General features: G+C 44.7%; 1 protein-coding gene across 1 annotated transcript in view; it reads left to right on the forward strand.

The window, feature by feature from the left end:
- The window catches only part of LOC140210114 (MAP kinase-activated protein kinase 2), a 221,626-nt gene that overhangs the window by 132,399 nt on the left and 69,661 nt on the right, over positions 1-19,566 (forward strand). The window contains exon 2 of the mRNA XM_072278959.1: positions 4,267-4,406. Coding sequence (XP_072135060.1) covers positions 4,267-4,406 — 140 coding nt within the window. The remainder of the gene's footprint in view (positions 1-4,266; positions 4,407-19,566) is intronic.

Raw genomic sequence — 19,566 nt, forward strand, 5'->3', positions numbered from 1 at the left:
TAAAGACTCATTCATGATGGTATCGTTACAAGTGAATGGACAAGACATGGAACAGGTGCGAAAGTCTGAATATCTTGGCAGTTGTCTGACAGATGACGGGAGATGTGAGTTGAGATCAGAAGGAGAATAAGTATGGTTAAGACCCAGTTCGTGAAGCTGAAAGATCTACTATGCAATCGGAAGGTAGACATCCAAAGTAGAATCCGCTTCCTCGAGTGTTACGTATGGTCAGTGCTGAGGTATGGATCAAAAACATGGACCCTGAAGAAGGATGACATGAAGCGAATTAATGCTTTTGAAATTTGGTGCTATTGACGAATGTTGAAGATCAGCTGGGTAGAGAAAGTTTCAAATGAGAGGGTTTTGTCTGAAGTTGATAGACCACAGATATTGCTGGAGAAGACTATGAAGTTAAAAGTTGCTTATTGTAGACGCGTTACACGGAGAGATAACATCTTGTCGGACTTGCTATATGGAAAGGTGGAGGGAAAGAAAGGAAGAGGAAGGCAAAGAACAATGTGGCTGGATCACATCAAGGATTGGACCAAGCTGGACAAGACTAGGCATGTTGTGGATGAGTGTCGGGACAGAGCGGCGTGGAGGGAAATCGTCTGCCAACTGGAAATTCCAGATGTGACCTAACGACAACGTTGAACCCGGTGGTGTGAGTCCTGAGGCTCCGCTATTTCCTGCCTGGTGGCAGCAGCAAGAAAAGAGCATGTCCTGGCTGGTGGAGGTCTTCGATGATGGAAGCTGCTTTCTTGTTTTAGTGCTCCTTGTCGATGTGCTCAGTGGTGGGGAAGGCTTTGGACCGTGATGGACTGTGTGTGTCTACCACTTTTTGTAGGCTTTTTCATTCCTGGGCATTGGTGTTTCCATACCAGGCCGTGATGCAACCAGTCAGGCTGCTGACGACTGTGCGTGCGACAAGTGCCAAATTTCCTCCACCTTTGCAGTGCTGTGAATTGAGACAGTTTGTTGCTGTGGCTCTGTCAAACAGTCACTCATGGAATTCCATTCTTTTCAAAACCTGGAACTTCTGTCAGCTGACTCTGAAAGGTGCCTCTGTGGTTTGGCCAAGTGAGCTGTTCTAACGTGGGTTCCTGAGTGTTGAAATTTCTGCACGTGTTGACTAATGTGAAATCTAAAATAAAAACAGGAAACTTGAAATGTGAAGTACTCCAGGATCTCTGCTCTGTGTGTGTGTGTGTGTGTGTGTGTGTGTGTGTGTGTGTGTGTGTGTGTCTTCCTGAATGATCATTCTCAATCGCCCTGGTGAAGGAATCTCACCTGCTCACCTACCTTCATTGGAACAAAATCACAGAATGGTTACAGCAGGGAAGGATACCATTTGGCCCATTAAGCCTGTACTGTGTCTCTATAATCCTAACAGATAATCATATGTAAAGATGTGGCGAAAGCCTTTTAAAAAGAAATACAATTTCAGAAAAATATATTGCATAATTTCTTCAAAAGGTTGGACAAATTGTGTGATTCAGATTTGTTAATTTATCACACATACATCGAAGCATACAGTGAAATGCTTCATTAACACCCAATACCAGATTAAGGATTGTAACCAGTGTTTGTGGATCTAAGATTACAATTAGGGATGCAAGAGCATAGACACTCAAAAGTATACGGAGGAGTGAGATCATTCAGAGCCTTAAAGTTCTTTTAGAATTAATCCTAAAGGACATGGGCAGCCAGTGTAATGATGCCAGTACCAGTGAAATGTGCTCAGACTTTCTTTTTGGGTTAAGATTCTCGCATCTTGAACAAGTTGCATCTGATTTGTATCTGTCTTGGGCAGTCCTGAAAAGGTTGCATTACCGTAGTCTAATTGGCTGTAAACAAAAGCGTGTTTTCAATTTTTCTGCATCTTGAGATGTTATAAGAAGTCAAACTCTTTCAATGTTCCTTAAATGAAAGAACGCAGTTTTAATCCTGTGGTTAATATGTGATTTGAAATTTAGCTCAGAGTCAATAGTAATGCCTTATTGGTTTGACTTGCTCAAAATGCAGTTCCCCTTCCTCCCACCCATCCATACACACACACATAAAGGCCTCAACTCCAGGATAGGCCACCTCCGGGTCTCCAGCCTTCAGTAGTCTCAGAGACTTGCAGACCTCAGGCCTCCAATGGAAGGGCTATCAGTCGCTCTCTCTCTTCCCAGAGCCCTGTACCACTTTACATTCATTACATTCAGATGTGTTACCTGGCTTACTTTTGAACACTACATTCGAATCTGCATCTGCTCCTCATGTTGGTCGTAAATTTCACATGTTCAGAGTTAGGAGTACGTTTATTATCAAAGTGGGTATACAGTATACAACCTTGAGATTTGTCATCACAAATCATAGAAACACCATAGAACTGCTTAAAGAAACACCCCCCCCCCCCAACAATGACCATCAAACACACAAGGTGTATGTGGCTTTCCTCCGGGTGCTCCGGTTTACTTTCACATTCCAAAGTCGTAGCGGTCAAGGGCCGTGAGTTGTGGGCATGCTATGTCGGCTTCAGAAACGTGGTGACATTTGCAGGCTGCTGCTAGCACATCCTTCAACTGTGCTGGTCATTGATGCAGAGCGACTCATTTCACTGTGTATGTCCCAGGTAAAGCGACTCATTCCACTGTGTCTGTCCCAGGTAAAGCGACTCATTCCACTGTGTATGTCCCAGGTAAAGCGACTCATTCCACTGTGTACGTCCCAGATAAAGCTAATCCATATTCCATGTCCAAACCACGGAGTGTGTAGTAAACACGAGGAATTCTGCAGATGCTGGAAATTCAAGCAACACACGTCAAAGTTGCTGGTGAATGCAGCAGGCCAGGCAGCATCTCTAGGAAGAGGTACAGTCGACGTTTCAGGCCGAGACCCTTCGTCAGGACTAACTGAAGGAAGAGTGAGTAAGGGATTTGAGAGGGGGAGGGGGAGATCCAAAATGATAGGAGAAGACAGGAGGGAGAGGGATGGAGCCAAGAGCTGGACAGGTGATTGGCAAAAGAGATATGAGAGGATCATGGGACAGGAGGCCCAGGGAGAAAGACAAGGGGGGGGGGAGCCCAGAGGATGGACAAGGGGTATAGTCAGAGGGACAGAGGGAGAAAAAGGAGAGAGAGAAAGAATGTGTGTATATAAATAAATAACGGATGGGGTACGAGGGGGAGATAGGGCATTAGCGGAAGTTAGAGGAGTCAATGTTCATGCCATCAGGTTGGAGGCTACCCAGATGGAGTACAAGTTGTTGTTCCTCCAACCTGAGTGTAGCTTCATCTTGACAGCAGAGGAGGCCGTGGATAGACATGTCAGAATGGGAATGGGATATGAATTAAAATGTGTGGCAATCACCTCACCTTCTGTCTGTTGCTTTCAGTCAGTAGCATTGGTCTAATGCAGGGGTTCCCAGCCAACTTTATGCCACGGACCCCTACCATTAACTGAAGGGTCCGTAGACCCCAGGTTGGGAACCCCTGGACTAATGGGCCAGATGGCCCCGTTCTTCTCCTATATCTTACGGTCTAATGGCTCTGTCCGTCTGCTCCGTCTCTGTGCTTCATGATTTTACATGCCTCCTGCACCTAACAAAGTGGCCACTGAGTCCATGTTCGTGGCCTTCTGCTCCTGTAGCCCATCCACTTCAAGGTTCCACGTGTTGTGCATTCAGAGATGCTCTTCTGCTCATCACTGTTGTAACACGTGGTTATTTGAGTTACTGTCACCTTCCTGTCAGCTTGAACCAGTCTGGCCATTGTCCTCTGACGTCTCTCATTAACGCGGTGTTTTTGCCCTCAGAACTGCTACTCACTGGATTTTTTTTTTCGTTTTTCCGCACCATTCTCTGTAAACCCTGGAGACTGTTGTGCGTGTGAAAATCCCAGGAGATCAGCAGTTTCTGAGATACTCAAACCACCCTGTCTGGCAGCAACAGTCATTCCATGGTCAAGCTCACTTAGATCACATTTCTTCCCCCATTCTGATGTTTCGTCTGAACAACAATTGAAACTCTTGACATGCCTTTATACATTGAGTTGCTGCCTCATGATTGGCTGATTAGATGTTTGCATTAATAAGCAGGTGTACAGGTCTTCCTAATAAAGTGGTGTCCTATCCCCATTCAGCCTACTTTGTTCCAATATGAATTGTCCCAACACCACCCTTCTATCTGCCTCCCTTGTGCCTGCAGCGTGCTGCCTTCCTGTACCCGGTGTGGAGCCCTTCTCCTGAGTTTAACACTACCTCCTCCTCCTCTCTCCTCAGATGCTGCAGGACTGTTCGAAGGCCCGGCGGGAGATGGATCTCCACTGCCGAGCGTCCGGCTGCAATCACATAGTCCGCATTGTGGACGTCTACGAGAACTTGTACCAGGGGAGGAAGTGCCTTCTTATCGTCATGGAATGGTGAGTCCCTGCGCAGTGATGTGTTGTACCACCGTACTGCTGCCCGGTGAAGGGGGGCAAAGTCACACAGTCTCACTGGCTCATCTTGTCCGTGCTGGCCGAGATGCCCATCTACAGTAGTCTCATCCACCTGCATTTGGCCCATCTCGGCGGGTGAGTGTTTTGGAGACAGTAGGAAGGATGTGGAAGCTTTAGAGAGAATGCAGTGAAGATTTACCAGGATGCTGCCTGGATTAGAGAGCAGATCCTATGAGGAAGCGTTGATTGAACGAGCGCTTTGGTCTTTGGAGTGAAGGCGGATGAGAGGTGACTTGGTATGAAGTGTGCAAGTTGATAACAGGTGTAATTAGAGTGGACAGCTGGCAACTTTCTCCCAGGGTGGAAATGGCTATAACGAGGCAGCGTTAAGCTTTTAATAATCTGAGGGGGGCTTCTTTACTCAGAAGGTGAAGCAAGTGTGAAACGAGCTTCCAGCAGAAGTGATGGGCTTGGGTTTGATTTCAACACTTAAAAAGAAATTTGAGTAAGTATTTGAATGGAAGAGTATGGAGGGTCATGGTCTGGGTGCAGATTGGTGGGACGAGTTCAGCATGGTCTAGATGGGCTGAAGAGCCTGCTTCTGTGCTGTAGTGTTGTAAGTCTCTGTGTCTGCAATATGCCCAGACAGATGAGTTATTCTTCAGGTTTGTGTTGGGCTTTGTTAGAACAGCGCAGGAGCTCACAGACAGAAATGTCCTTGTGGGGAGTCCAATCTATACTGAAAAGGTTACTTTCCTTGGAGGTGTCTTTGAATTCTCTACCTTCTTTCCTTTGTATGTCTCTTCCTTTTGCCTGTTACGCTGCTGGGTGTTTAGGGCAGCAATGAAGGTCCTCCGTCTCTGGTGGCGATCACGGCTTCCTTCATCGTGTCAGTAGCTTCCTCTCCATTTACTGTCAGTCATGCAAGTCCCGAGTGGAGACACAGGAATACCCGTCGCCACAGATATTGAAGAATTCTTCAGTGTTGTTTCCATAACAGTTTTGTTTGACCAGTTAGGGTTGTTAGCTCTGAGCTGAACCCCTGAACCTGGAGGACCAGTGGACCACCCTTAGTCTGCCCTCTACCCTTTGACCTGTTTGTGGCATGTGATCCTACTCGGTTGTGGTCCTCTCATGGGAGAGAGAGAGAGAGAGAGAATGAGAATGAAAAAAGAAAAAAGAAAAAAATAGGCTGGTTTTGTTGTGGAGAGGGTGGCAGACAGATGTTGCAACTCTGAAACCTTTCAGCCACAATGCTACAAAAAATGGCAGGTCCACCACTGCAGCCCTAGATTCCCTTACTTGGAGGCCTTCCACTTGTCCTAGCAACACACACACAAAATGCTGGAGGAACTCAGCAGGCCAGGCAGCATCTACGGAAAGGAGTACAGTCGACGTTTCGGGCCGAGACCCTTCACCAGGACTGGAATAAAAAAGTTGAAGAGTCAGAGTTAGAAGATAGAGGGAGGGGAGAAAGAGACATGAGGTGAAACCAGAAGAGGGAGAGGTGAAGTAAAGAGCAGGGAGGTTGATTGTGAAAGAGATACAGGGCTGGAGAAGGAGCAAGAGGACAGAAGGCCATGGAAGAAAGAAAAGGGGGAACATAAGAAATAGGAGCAGGAGTAGGCCATCTGGCCCGTTGAACCTGCTCTGGCATTCAATAAAATCATGGCTGATCTGGCCATGGACTCATCTCTACCTACCTGACTTTCCCCTAAAACCCTTAATTCTATTACTATGCAAAAATCTATCCAACCTTGTCTTAAATATATTTTCTGATGTAGCCTCCTTTACTTCATTGGGCAAAGAATTGCACAGATTCACCACCCTCTGGGAAAAGCAGTTCCTCCTCATTTCTGTCTTAAATCTACTCCCCTGAATCTTGAGGCCATGTCCCCTAGTTCTAGTGTCACGTACCCCGTGACAGGTTAAGGAACCAGCAGAAATGGAAAACACCTTTGGAGTCTGGTATTGCTAAAAACTAATGGTATTTATTAGTAACTACGCAGTATAGTAATATAAAATCAGATAAATCAAACAGGTTAGCAATGGTTTTATGTATGTAAGTGTGGAAATATAAAAACCAAGCTTCAAGTCTAGGGGTAAATAGATACAGTCTTACGGTGATAAGTAAAGTTCAGTTCAGTTTGTGGTATTGAGTTGAGTAGTGATGGAGAGAGAGAGGTGGTTAGTTCTTCAGGTGAGCTGATGCCGTTGTTCTTCCCATGCAAGGGTTAGACACACTAGTAGACTCCACAAGGTCGCTTTTTCACGCACCAATAATCACAGATCGATCCCTCAGAATCGATCCTCAGTCCCACGCTCGTGGGCACCTGAACAGGATGGTTGTAACTTCACCACACCTTAGTGTGTCTGCGTGTCCTGTGAAACAAGCAATTACGCTGGTTTAAATACTATTGTGCTGAACACCAGCTGTCCATCATGTAGCTCCTCCCTTCTCTCTCTGTAAGAACACAGAAGCTGGCAGTGTCCTTGCAAAAGTGTAAACACGCTGCAGAGAAACCATAACACTATCTCAAAACAGTCTTCGCCTCTCTCTCTCTCTTAATAACAAAATGCTTGTGTTGAACAACTCTCTCTCTCTTTTTAAAAGCACAGTTCATAAAGGGTTAATTCAGGATCCTATCACACCCCCTTCCTTTTAGGAAAAATTATGATGTATCAAAATTTTTCATTTACCTGTAAATTACAAAGTTTGAAACAATACATATATGATCCTTAGATAACAGAGCAAAAAGTGTCCAATTTCTAACTTAACACCTAGATAAACGATCAGCTATAATGTTGTCAGTACCTTTGACGTGTTTTATTTTCAGGTCATATTCTTGCAATAGCAGACTCCAATTTAATAACCTTTTATTCTTATCCTTCATCTTAGTTAGAAACACCAATGGATTATGGTCCGTGTAAACCACAAGTGGTTTCTGGGCAGGACAAACATAGACTTCAAGATGTTGTAAGGTCAGAATAAGTGATAGCAACTCTTTTTCAACAGTGGAATAATTTTTCTGGTGCACATTAAATTTCTTTGGGAAATAGGCTACTGGGTGTTCAGTGTCGTCCACTCCCTTCTGTAACAGTACTGCCCCAGCAGCTTCATCACCAGCGTCTGTCACTATAGAAAATGGCTTTGAAAAATCAGGTGCTTTGAGCACAGGATGACAACACGGGATGGTTTTCAGGCGTTCAAATGCCTCCTGGCAAAGGTCATTCCGTACGAATCTTTCACTCTTCCCTAGGAGTTTTGTTACGGGATGAGAGATGTCTGCGAAGTTCTTACAAAACTTACAATACCCAACCATTCCTAAAAACCTTCTTAACGCTTGCTTGCCCATTGGAACGGGAACCTCAACGATAGCTTGAACCTTGGCCTGTACTGGAGCCAGTTGGTCCTGGCCTACTACATAGCCCAGATATATAACTGTGGCATAACTTCACTTTTAGCGAGGTTCACAGTAAGATTGGCCTTGGAAAGTCTGTCAAACAGTTTTTCTACTGCTGCAATATGCTCTTCCCCTGTGTCATTCCATACAACCAGATCATCAATATAAGCCCCTGTGTTTTCTGAACCTCTAATCACAGAATTGATCATTCTGTGAAATGTCCCTGGAGCATTTTTTATCCTGAAGGGTAAAACATTATATTCATACAGCCCAGAAGGTGTGACAAACGTTGAGATTTCTCTGGCCCTTTCGGTCAAAGGAACACACCAATATCCTTTCAGCAAGTCGATTTTTGTGAGGTACCTAGCCTTTCCCACTTTTATCAATACAGTCATCCGCTCTCGAGATAGGATTAGCATCTGTCTTGGTTATTGCACTGATTTTCCTGTCGTCAGTACAGAATCTCATGCTACTGTCCGGTTTAGGCACAAGAACGCAGGGCGACGCCCAGTCTGAGGTAGATTGCCTAATGATACCGGTTGCTAGCATGTATCCAGTTTCTTTTTCAACCATTTGTGCTTTTCTCCAAGTTCATTCTGTAAGGATGCTGTTTGATGGGCTGGGCTGAATTTTTAATGACGTCATGTACTGCAACTGTGTACTGTCTTGGAACGTCAGGAAATAAATCTTTATGCCTGCTAATTAATTCTTTCACTTGTTTTCTCTGTGCAGGCTCCCGATGACAGACTTTATCAGTAAGGTCTGTCAAAATAATGGAATTCTCAAGTCTTGTTGATACTATATGCAGCTTGTTAAAATGATCTTGCACCTCATTGCCAGATTCCACAACCCCATTTGTTTTCATAACAGTACTCACAGGTGCCATCCTATCAAACCAATGTTCCATTTTAATTTGAACGTTCTGCAAACTCTCCTTTGCAAGGTCACAAGCTTTGTTAAGCCTTTCTGGAAATTTCAAAACATAATGAAGCACACTGACACATATTTCTGAATCAGACCACAGTTCTCTGAGTAGGGTCAAAGGTCCTCTGGGCCTGTGACCGAAAACAAGCTCAAACAGACTACACTCCAATGATTTTGAATCGAATCTCCAACAGCAAATAAGAGTAAGGGAACTCCCCTCATCCCAGTTTTTTCCATTTTCCACACAGTATGTTTTAATCTTGGTCTTAAGAGTGGAGTGGGTCTGTTCCAAGGCTCCCTCGGACTCTGGGTGATATGCAGATGACACAATGTGCTTAGCTCCCAGCTCTGAAACTATGTGTTGGAATGTTCTCGAAGTAAAGTTATTACCCTGGTCAGTTTGAATTTCTTTAGGCAGACCTCCTAGTGTGGAAGACTTGATGAGTGCTTTTACCACAGTCTTGGCCCGGTTGTTTCTGAGAGGCACGGCTTCAAGGAACCTAGACGCAGCACACATAATTGTTAACAAGTACTGATGACCAGCTGTAGTCTTTGGCAATGGGCCAACACAATCCACTATGACCCTAGAGAAAGGTTCACCAAAAGCAGGTATCGGTTTAAGTGGAGCTACTTGAATAACCTGATTAGATTTCCCCACAACCTGGCAGGTATGGCAAGTCCTGCAATAATTTACAATATCCTTCCTCACGTTAGGCCAATAAAATTCCCACATAATCCTGTGCACTGTCTTCTTTACTCCAAAATGTCCACCTAAAGGCATCTTGTGAGCCATGTTTAAAATTTCAGCCCTGTAAACTTTTGGAACCACTACTTGATGTTCAATGGCCCAGTCCTCACTTGCAGGCAGTGTGGCTGGTCGTCTCCACTTCCTCATTAACACCCCATCTTTTAGGTAGTATCCTACTGAATCTCTCTGAACCTCCTTTCCTGTGAGAGCGGTCTCCTTTAAAACCACAATTTCAGAATCTCGCTTCTGTTCCTTTATAAATTCCTTCCTCAATAAGGACAAGCCTTTCTCATACACCTTACTCTCATCAGCTTTACTACTCTCTAAGTCCTGCTGGAATAGGGAAGGTAGAAAAGTCTCTTATAAGTCATCATGACTTAAACCCCCTGGTTCTGCTATCACAGACCTTCTGTGTGGATCATTAGCAGCAGCTTTGCTCGTTAGCTGAACTGCTGAATAAACATTACCTTGAACAGGTCAACCTCTCCCCGATGTTTACTAAAATCAGCACTATCACCAGACTTACAAAAACCATGTGTATATTGTGAAAAATACCAAACAATCTATTTATTTTATTCCTACAACCTTTATCTCGATTTGTCTCCATAGTAACTTCTTTAGACGGCCTCTCAAAACCAAAACAATCTTCCTTCTCCACAATATCATCGTTAAAAGCAACTATATAACCTTGAAAGTGTTTACATCCAAATGTTAAAACAAAATTCAACGGAGTGGCACATTCATCTTTAGTAGGCCCTTGTCCTGCAAGCAGGGTCAAAGGTCGCAAAACCAATCCAACCTTCACGAGTACTTTATTCAAAAGTCCAGAAACAATACTTTCCTCAATATCTTCAGTAACATTTACCTCACCGATTTTCATCCCATCACTAACTTTTACAACACTGTCTAATACAAGTGACTGAGAATCCTCTATTTCCACTGGTACCAAGGTTAACCCCTTATTCACTGAACCAACACCATCTGACACAAGTGAACTGCATTCCTTTCCAACCAAGTCAGATAACTCAGACCTTAACTGAGTTTCAACACAAGGTTCAGTACCCTGTGAATCCACAGGTACCTCAACAACCTGAACACAGGCACGTCAACAACCTGAACACAGGCAATTGGGACAGCTGCCTCGTCTGGGGTTTCATCACTTGTCCCAGTTTCAAATTCAAGGTCAGTCTGAACCTCCCAGCTACTCTCTGGGTAACTCTCATCTTGAGTAAACTCAATGTTGTGGGTTAAAGCAACTTCGTCTGCTCTCTTAGCAGACCCCCGCAGGGTGGCAGCATCCTCTTCATCTAGGCATGCCTTTACATCATAGGGGACACAACTTTTAAATTCGCCAATCAACACAAGCCCTTTCCAGCTGTAAAAATCAGCAGGGTCCAACACTGGACCTCCCAGCTGCCACACCTCCCTCTCGAACTCTCTCTGTCTTTCTGCCTCTTCTCTCTGTTTTCCTGCCTTTCTAGCCTCATGGATCCTCTGCTTTTCTGCTTCATCAGCCTCGAACTGTTTTAATTGCAATTCATGCTCCATCTTTAATTTTGCCAACTGAAGCTAAACCTCAGCCTGAGTAAGTACCTTACCTTTAGCGAATAACTCTTAACATCCCCTCTTCAAAATTTCCCTTAGCTATATAATGCTGGGCTATTACTGTCTGCACCTGAGCTTTCCTCATTTTAGTGGTCACCTTTAGTTTTAACTTTTGAGCGATTGCCAACAGCACATCCCCCTTAGCATCATCTAACGCTTCAGGGATTGGTTCCAACAGAAACCTCTCAACCCTAACGTCTATTTCTGCTGTTATTCCACACAACCAAATCAAAAGGGATTTTCCCCAATCAATTCAAACAAGCCCCCACACAATTTATTCAAATTCTGGATGCAGGCCCCAATTTTTTTTACCTCCCCCGTGACGGGTTAAAGAACCAGCAGAAATGGAAAACACCTTTGGAGTGTGGTGTTACTAATAACTAATGGTATATATTAGTAACTATGTAATGCAATAATATAAAATCAGATAAATCAAACAGGTTAGCAATGATTTTATATACTCCTTGTGGAACTATAAAAACCAAGCTTCTTCAAGTCTAGGGGTAAATGGATATAGTCTTACGATGATGAATAAAGTTCAGTTCAGTTTGTGGTATTGAGTTGAGTAGTGATGGAGAGAGAGAGGTGTTTAGTTCTTCAGGTGAGCTGATGCCGTTGTTCTTCCCATTGTCCTCCAAAACTTTCAAGTTAGCCAAGCTTGACCAACTTAATAACACCGTCTTCGAGTGATAGTCTACCAACCCATGCAAGGGTTAGACACACTAGTAGACTCCACAAGGTCGCTTTTTCACGCACCAATAATCACAGATCGATCCCTCAGAATCGATCCTCAGTCCCACACTCGTGGGCACCTGAACAGGATGGTTGTAACTTCACCACACCTTAGTGTGTCTGCGTGTCCTGTGAAACAAGCAATTACGCTGGTTTAAATACTATTGTGCTGAACACCAGCTGTCCATCATGTAGCTCCTCCCTTCTCTCTCTGTAAGAGCACAGAAGCTGGCAGTGTCCTTGCAAAAGTGTAAACACGCTGCAGAGAAACCATAACACTATCTCAAAGCAGTCTTTGCCTCTCTGTCTCTTCATAACAAGGTGCTTGTGTTGAACAACTCATTCGTTCTCTCTCTCTCTCTCTCTCTCTCTTTTAAAAGCACAGTTCATAAAGGTTAATTCAGGATCCCATCACACTAATCTCACCTATCAGTGAAAACAACTTTCCTGCCTTTATCTTATCTATCCCTTTCATAATTTCATGTTTCTATAAGGTCTCCTCTCATTCTCCTGAATTCCAGCGAGTACAGTCCCAGGCGACTCAATCTCTCCTCTTAGTCTAATCTCCAAGTTTGCGGATGACACAAAGCTGGGCGGCAGTGTTAGCTGTGAGGAGGATGCTAAGAGGATGCAGAGTGACTTGGATAGGTTGGGTGAGTGGGCAAATTAATGGCAGATGCAATTTAATGTGGATAAATGCGAGGTTATCCACTTTGGTGGCAAAAACAGGAAAACAGATTATTATCTGAATGGTGGCCAATTAGGAAAAGGGGAGGTGCAACGAAACCTGGGTGTCATTGTACACCAGTCATTGAAAGTGGGCATGCAGGTACAGCAGGCGGTGAAAAAGACGAATGGTATGCTGGCATTTATAGCGAGAGGATTCGAGTACAGGAGCAGTTGTACAAGGCCTTGGTGAGACCACACCTGGAGTATTATGTGCAGTTTTGGTCCCCTAGTCTGACGAAAGACATTCTTGCCATAGAGGGAGTACAAAGAAGGTTCACCAGATTGATTCCTGGGATGGCAGGACTTTCATATGATGAAAGACTGGATTGACTAGGCTTATACTTGCTGGAATTTAGAAGATTGAGGGGGGATCTTATTGAAACGTATAAAATTCTAAAGGGATTGGACAGGCTAGATGCAGGAAGATTGTTCCCAATGTTGGGGAAGTCCAGAACGAGGGGTCACAGCTTGAGGATAAAGGGGAAGCCTTTTAGGACTGAGATGAGGAAAAACTTCTTCACACAGAGAGTGGTGAATCTGTGGAATTCTCTGCCACAGGAAACAGTTGAGGCCAGTTCATTGGCTATATTTAAGAGGGAGTTAGATATGGCCCTTGTGGCTAAAGGGATCAGTGGGTATGGAGAGAAGGCAAGTACAGGGTTCTGAGTTGGATGATCAGCCATGATCATACTGAATGGCGGTGCAGGCTCGAAGGGCCGAATGGCCTACTCCTGCACCTATTTTCTATGTTTCTATGTTTAACCCCCTCATCTCTGGAATCAACCTGGTGAACCTCCTCTGCACTGCCTCCAAAGCCAGTGTACCCTTCCTCAAGTAAGGAGACCAGAACTGCCACAGTACTCCAGGTGCGGCCTCACCAGTACCCTCTACAGTTGCAAGATAACCTCCTTGCTCTTAAATTCAATCCCTCTAGCAATGAAGGCCAACATCGCTTTTGCCTTCTTGAAAGCCTGCTGCACCTGGAGACCAACTTTTGTGAGGAGCACCAGAGGTAGGTGATGGGCAGGTAAGGAGATCAGGTCTTCATCTGTCTACCACCCTCTCCACAACAAAACCTGCCTGTTTTCTCTCCCTCTGCCAAGGAAAGTCTTTGCCTCAAAGCATAAACCTGCTGACTGTTCTCATTTAGTGACATTATCTCATCTTTGAATGTTAGGTTTACTCACTGGCCATAAAGCACCAACTCTGTCTTAGGTCTGAGCTTCTTGATAATTTGACTCATAATTTGGTTTCTGACGCAACTGTTTCTCTTCTGCTCCCTCCCCAAGGTTTGGATGAACTAAGCTTGTCGCTTGCTGGCTTTTCTATATGTCAATTATCCTTTTGTGGAACCTGAATCATGTTGCACAAAGTTTTGAAATCGGTATCCTCGTACTTTGAGCATTGAATACTGGTTCTTCAGAACGTCTTGGATTATTCCCATTGACCCTCCTGGCCTACTGGCTGGTATGATGAAATGCAAAGTAGTAGGCAAAATTCAGGGTTAGTGGTATGATTTTTAGCAGTGTGGAGGAACGGGGATATTGGGGTCCACGTCCGTAGAATCCTCAGTGTTGATAGGGTTGCTAAGAAGACATATGTTGTGTTGCAAACACGAGAAATTCTGCAGACGCTGGAAGTCCAGAGCAACACACGCAAAATGCTGGAGGAACTCAGAAGGCCAGGCAGCATCTCAGGAAAAGAGTAAACAGTTGATGTTACGAGCTGAGACCTTTCATCAAGACCCTTTATTAATCAGGGGAATTGAGTTCAAAAGCCCTGAGGTAATGTTGCAGCTCTATAAAACTCTGGTCAGAGCACACTTGGAATATTGTTGATTTCTGGTTGCCTCATTATAAGAAGGACGTGGAAGCTTTAGAGGGGGTGCAGAGGAGACTTACCAGGATACTACCTGGATTAGAGAGCATGGCTCATGAGGAAAGAATTTGAGTGAATTAGGGCTTTTCCCTTTGGAGCAAAGGAGGATGAGAGATGACTTGTTGCAGTTGTACAAGACAATAAAATGACACAGATCAAGTGGACAACCAGAGACTTTCCCAGGGCGGAAATGGCTAATTCAGGGAGGTATTGTATAGAGGTTTAGATTGGGTAAAAGCACAAAGTCCTTTTCCGAGGACTGGGGAATTAAGAACTGGGGCACAAGTTGAAGATGAGAGGGGAGAGATTTAATAGGAACCTGAGGGGCAACTTTTTCACGCAGTGGGTGTTCTGTGTATGGACTGAGCTGCCAGAGGAAATCTTTGAGGCTGGTACATTAACAACATTTAAAAGGCACTTGGACAGTGGATGGGAAAGATTCAGAGGGATATGGCCAAATGTAGGCAATGCGACTAGTTTAGATCAGAATCTTGGATGATATTTATAAGAAGGACCAATTTCGTGAACTTTGAAATATATGTATTTCGATAAAAAATTTACTTTGAACTAGCATTATCAAGAGGACTAGGATGTGATACTGAGGCTTTATAAGGCATTGGTCAGGCTCAGCTTGGAGTATTGTGAGCAGTTTTGAGCCCTCGTGTTGGCGCATGGCCAAGTGGTTAAGGTGTTCGTCTAGTGATTCAAAGGTCGCTAGTTCGAGCCTTGGGTGAGGCAGCGTGTGTGTCCTTGAGCAAGGCACTTTACCACACATTGCTCTGCGACAACACTGGTGCCAAGCTGTATGGGTCCTAATGCCCTTCCCTTGGACAACATCGGTGGCGTGGAGAGGGAAGACTTGCAGCATGGGCAACTGCTGGTCTTCCATACAACCTTGCCCAGGGCTGCACCCTGGAAACCTTCCAAGGTGCAAATCCATGGTCTCATGAGACTAACAGATGCCTATATATATATCTAAGAAAGGACGTGCTACATTGGAAAGGGTCCAGAGATGGCTCAAGACAATAGTAGTGGGAATGACAGGGGCGTTTGAAGCTCTGGGCCTGTACATACTGGAGTTTAGAACAATAAGAAGAGATCTTATTGGACCTTATTGAATATTGAAATCCTAGATAGAGTGGATGTTGTTAGGATGTTTCCTATAGTAGTTGAGTTTAGGACCAGAGGGCACAGCCTCAGAACAGAGGGACATCCATTTTGAACAGAGATGAGGAGGAATTTCTTTAACCAGAGGGTGGTGAATCTGTGGAATTCATTGCCATGGACAGCTGTGGAGGCCGAGTCATCGGATTTACTCCGACATCCCACCTCTCCCGAAAGTTCCAGGAGTTTCCCGCATATCAATAGTGGCTCATCGGCAATCGCCTCTGACCTGGGCCGACATTTACGTGCCCGGCGGCACCTAATCAATTAGCATGTTTATTTCGGCTTTTTTCTTAAAGATGTGCTGAGTGCGTTCTGGCTACCGCTGTACCGCTGCATTCTTCGCGGCCCGGAGGTTTGGAACCACTGTTATAATTGACTTATCACTACATTCATGTGAGGAAAATATGCACTGTGTTTAATATTAAATTCGTTAGATAAACTCGGGTTTATTAGCCATTTGCATGTGACTTATAGTTGACCTATCACCTATATTCCAGTCGCGTTTAACACCGCCCCCCCCCACCCCATCCCCCCACCCCGGGACGGCCGGTCAGCAAGAATATTGTCAATATTAAATCAGTCCGCAGTACAAAAAGGGTTGGGGACCCCTGATTTAAACTAGCTGGCTAGCTGCCAAGGAGCTATGCTATTGATGTCCTATGTGATGAGGCCAAACTTCCTGTAGACTTGCTTAAAGTTGTAAAGGAATAACATGATAATATAATATAATATAAGTACATATTTTAATGTCACTTTGCGGCATATACCCAACTTGGTTTACAGATTAGACAAAATCACTAAACAAGGTATTACATACACCCTTGGAGATCGACGGGGTTGGGGGTTGGGTGGGGCGGGGGTGCTACCTCCCTGAAATGAGTTTTTGCAGGGTGGGATGTCTGTTTACTTAAAGTGGAGGTTGATAGGTTCTTGATTAGTAAAGGCATCAAAGGTTAGGGAGAGAAGTCCACCTGGTCTAGCTGACTTATCTATGTTCAGACCTTTTAGCTTCCGATGCACCTTCTCCTTAGCAAAAGCAAAGTACACTTAATTCTGCCCCCTGACACTCTTGAATTTTTGGCATATTACTGGTGTCTTCCACAGTCCTCTGCAAAGAAATAGAGTAGAATTTATGAAAAACTATTTTTAAAAAAAGACTGACAGACAAATAATGTGCAAAAGAAGACAAAATGCGTAAATGCAAAAAACCCTAAAGAATAATAAATACGTGAATTAATAATTTGAGAATATGAGTTGTAGATTCCTTGAAAGTGAACTCTCCATCTTCCTCTGGTGCTCCCCGCCCCTTTCTTTCTCCCTAGGCTTCCTGTCCCATGATCCTCTCCCTTCTCCAGCCTTGTATCCCTCTTGCCAATCACCTGTCCAGCTCTTGGCTCCATCCCTCCCCCTCCTGTCTTCTCCCATCATTTTGGATCTCCCCCTCCCACTCCCACTTTCAAATCTCTTACTAGCTCTTCTTTCAGTTAGTCCTGACGAAGGGTCTCGGCCCAAAACGTTGACTGTACCTCTTCCTAGAGATGCTGCCTGGCCTGCTGCATTCACCAGCATTTTATGTGTGCTGCTATAGGTTGTGAAGTCAGTTCAAAGTCCAACATAAATTTATTATCAAAGTATGTGTATGCCACTATATACAACTGTGAGAATCATCTTCTTATGGGTGTACTCAACAAATCTAAAGAATAATATCAATATCAGAATGAGTGAAGGACCACCTATCCTGGGCATTCAAACAGGTACGGAAGACAGGTACTATGCAAATGCAAAAGAAGAACCGATACTATAAATTAATAAGCAATAAATATTGAGAACATGAGATTCATTGAAAGTGAGTCCATTGGTTGTGGGAACACTTCAACAATGGGGTGAGTGAAGTTGCCCCTTTTGGTTCAAGAGTGTGATAATTGTTCCTGAACCCGGTGGTATGGGACCTAAGGTATCTGTACTTCCTGCCTGATAGTCATAGGGAGAAAGGAGCATCACCAGGGTGGTGGGGATCCTTGAAGATGGACGCTGCTTTCTTGTGGCAGCACTCCAGTGGTGGGGACGGTATGCATGTGATGGAGAAAGCTATTTCTGCCAACTTTCTGTAGACTTTACCGTTCCTGGGCATTGGTGCGGTTTCCACATCCGCCACTAAGGGACCTATAAAACCAAGTCAACTTTTGTTCCTGAGAGACTGTTGTGATGCAGAGGGGACAAAGTCTTTCTGCTTGAATTTGGAAAGGTAGGCAATTTGTGCTGCCCGCATTGTGTGGGTTATCAGATAACTCAATTTTTAGGGTGAAGCTTGTGCGTCAATGTTAGAGTGCTATGTTCTTATCTGAGATGAACTGAGTTGAGGTGAGGCAGCATAAATGTGAGCTCCTTGCTGACGCCAATTCGGAGAAGAAAATGAGAAAGCATTTTTCACTCTTCGACTTTGCAAGGCAGTGTGGTGCTCACAAATCAGTCAGCATTGTTCTGCGGAACAGGAATGAGTAATCAGCAGTCATTCTGAGCATCTCCTTTTGTGGGTTTTTCAGTCGAAACCAGAGAGACAACACCTGAACCTGGCAGAACCTGGTGCTGATGCAATTGGGATCTGACCATACGTAATGCTGCCGCTTGCTTGTTTTCCGACACTTTCCAGCCGCCTTTGGGGTGTGAGCACCTTGGCAAGGCCGCTGGTTCAGAACATCGAACCGTACAGCAGAACGCAGGGTGTGCGGCCCACAATGCTGTGCTGGCCTGTATAAGCTTACTCCATGATCAATCTCACCCTTCCCTCCTACACAGCCCATTGATAGCCCCCCATTTTTCTTTCATCTGTGTGCTTATCCCAGAGTTTCTTAATCATCCCCAATGTACCTGCCTCTGGCAGTGCATTCCACGCACCTACAACTCTCTATGTAAAAAAAAATACCTCTGACATTCCTTTATCCGCTTCTCTAGCCACCTTAAAATTATGTCCCCTTGTATAAACTGTTTCCGCCCTGGGAAAAAGCTGCAGCCTGTCAAGACCCTATGAAGGATTGTGAGGACTGTTGAGCGGATCATTGGGGTCTCTCTTCCACCCATTTGAGATATTTATCAGGAGCGCTGTGTGTGTAGGGCCCCTTAGAATTGTCAATGATCCCTCCCGTCCTTCCAACAAACTCTTTGACTCCCTACTATCAGGCAGGAGATACTGTGGCATTAGGAAAAGGATGGTTAGCATGGAAAATCAGCTTCTTCCCCAAGACGTGAGACTACTGAACTCCTTACCGCCATCTTGGTCTCATCACGATACCTCCTATCATCTTGTACGTGTCCATTAAGTCACGCCCCCCCAATCCTCCTTCGTTCCAAAAAGAAAAGCCCTAGTTCACTCAAACTTTCCTCATGAGACATACCAGGCAGCATCTTCGTATGTGACCTGTACACCATCTCTAGAACTTCCACATCCTTCCTATAATGAGGCGGCCGGAACAGAACACAGTATTCCGGGTGTGATCTGGCCTGTGTTTTATCGAGCTGCAACATTACTTCAGGATAACCTTTGTTACACTTGTCTCTTTGACAGGAGCATTATGATCGATCTGCGAGCCTGGAGCCTTGTGCTGCCCAGGGACAGGTAGCCCGCAATCTTACAACAGTAAGCGCTGCTCTGCTGTTCACGAATTGGTAGTAAGGTTTAAACATCCTGAGCTCAAACTTCTGGTTAATCTGTAGCATCTTTCTTCATCTTCTATTCACCTTAGATTTTTTTTCTCCCTTGCTGCTTTCCTTGTCATGGTCAGGTGGGACCCCTCCTCTAGCACAGACAGGGGCTTATCATTATGGTACAGGTAGGATTAAGGTAGGAGACAGCGTACAGGTGCGAGATTGGTCACCTGGTTGAGTGGTGCTACAACAACAACCTCTCGCTCGGCATCAGTAAAACTAAGGACCGGATGGTTGACTGCAGGATGCGAAA

This window comes from Mobula birostris, chromosome 14, assembly GCF_030028105.1.
Source record: "Mobula birostris isolate sMobBir1 chromosome 14, sMobBir1.hap1, whole genome shotgun sequence".
In the NCBI taxonomy this organism is placed as follows: Eukaryota; Metazoa; Chordata; class Chondrichthyes; order Myliobatiformes; family Myliobatidae; genus Mobula; species Mobula birostris.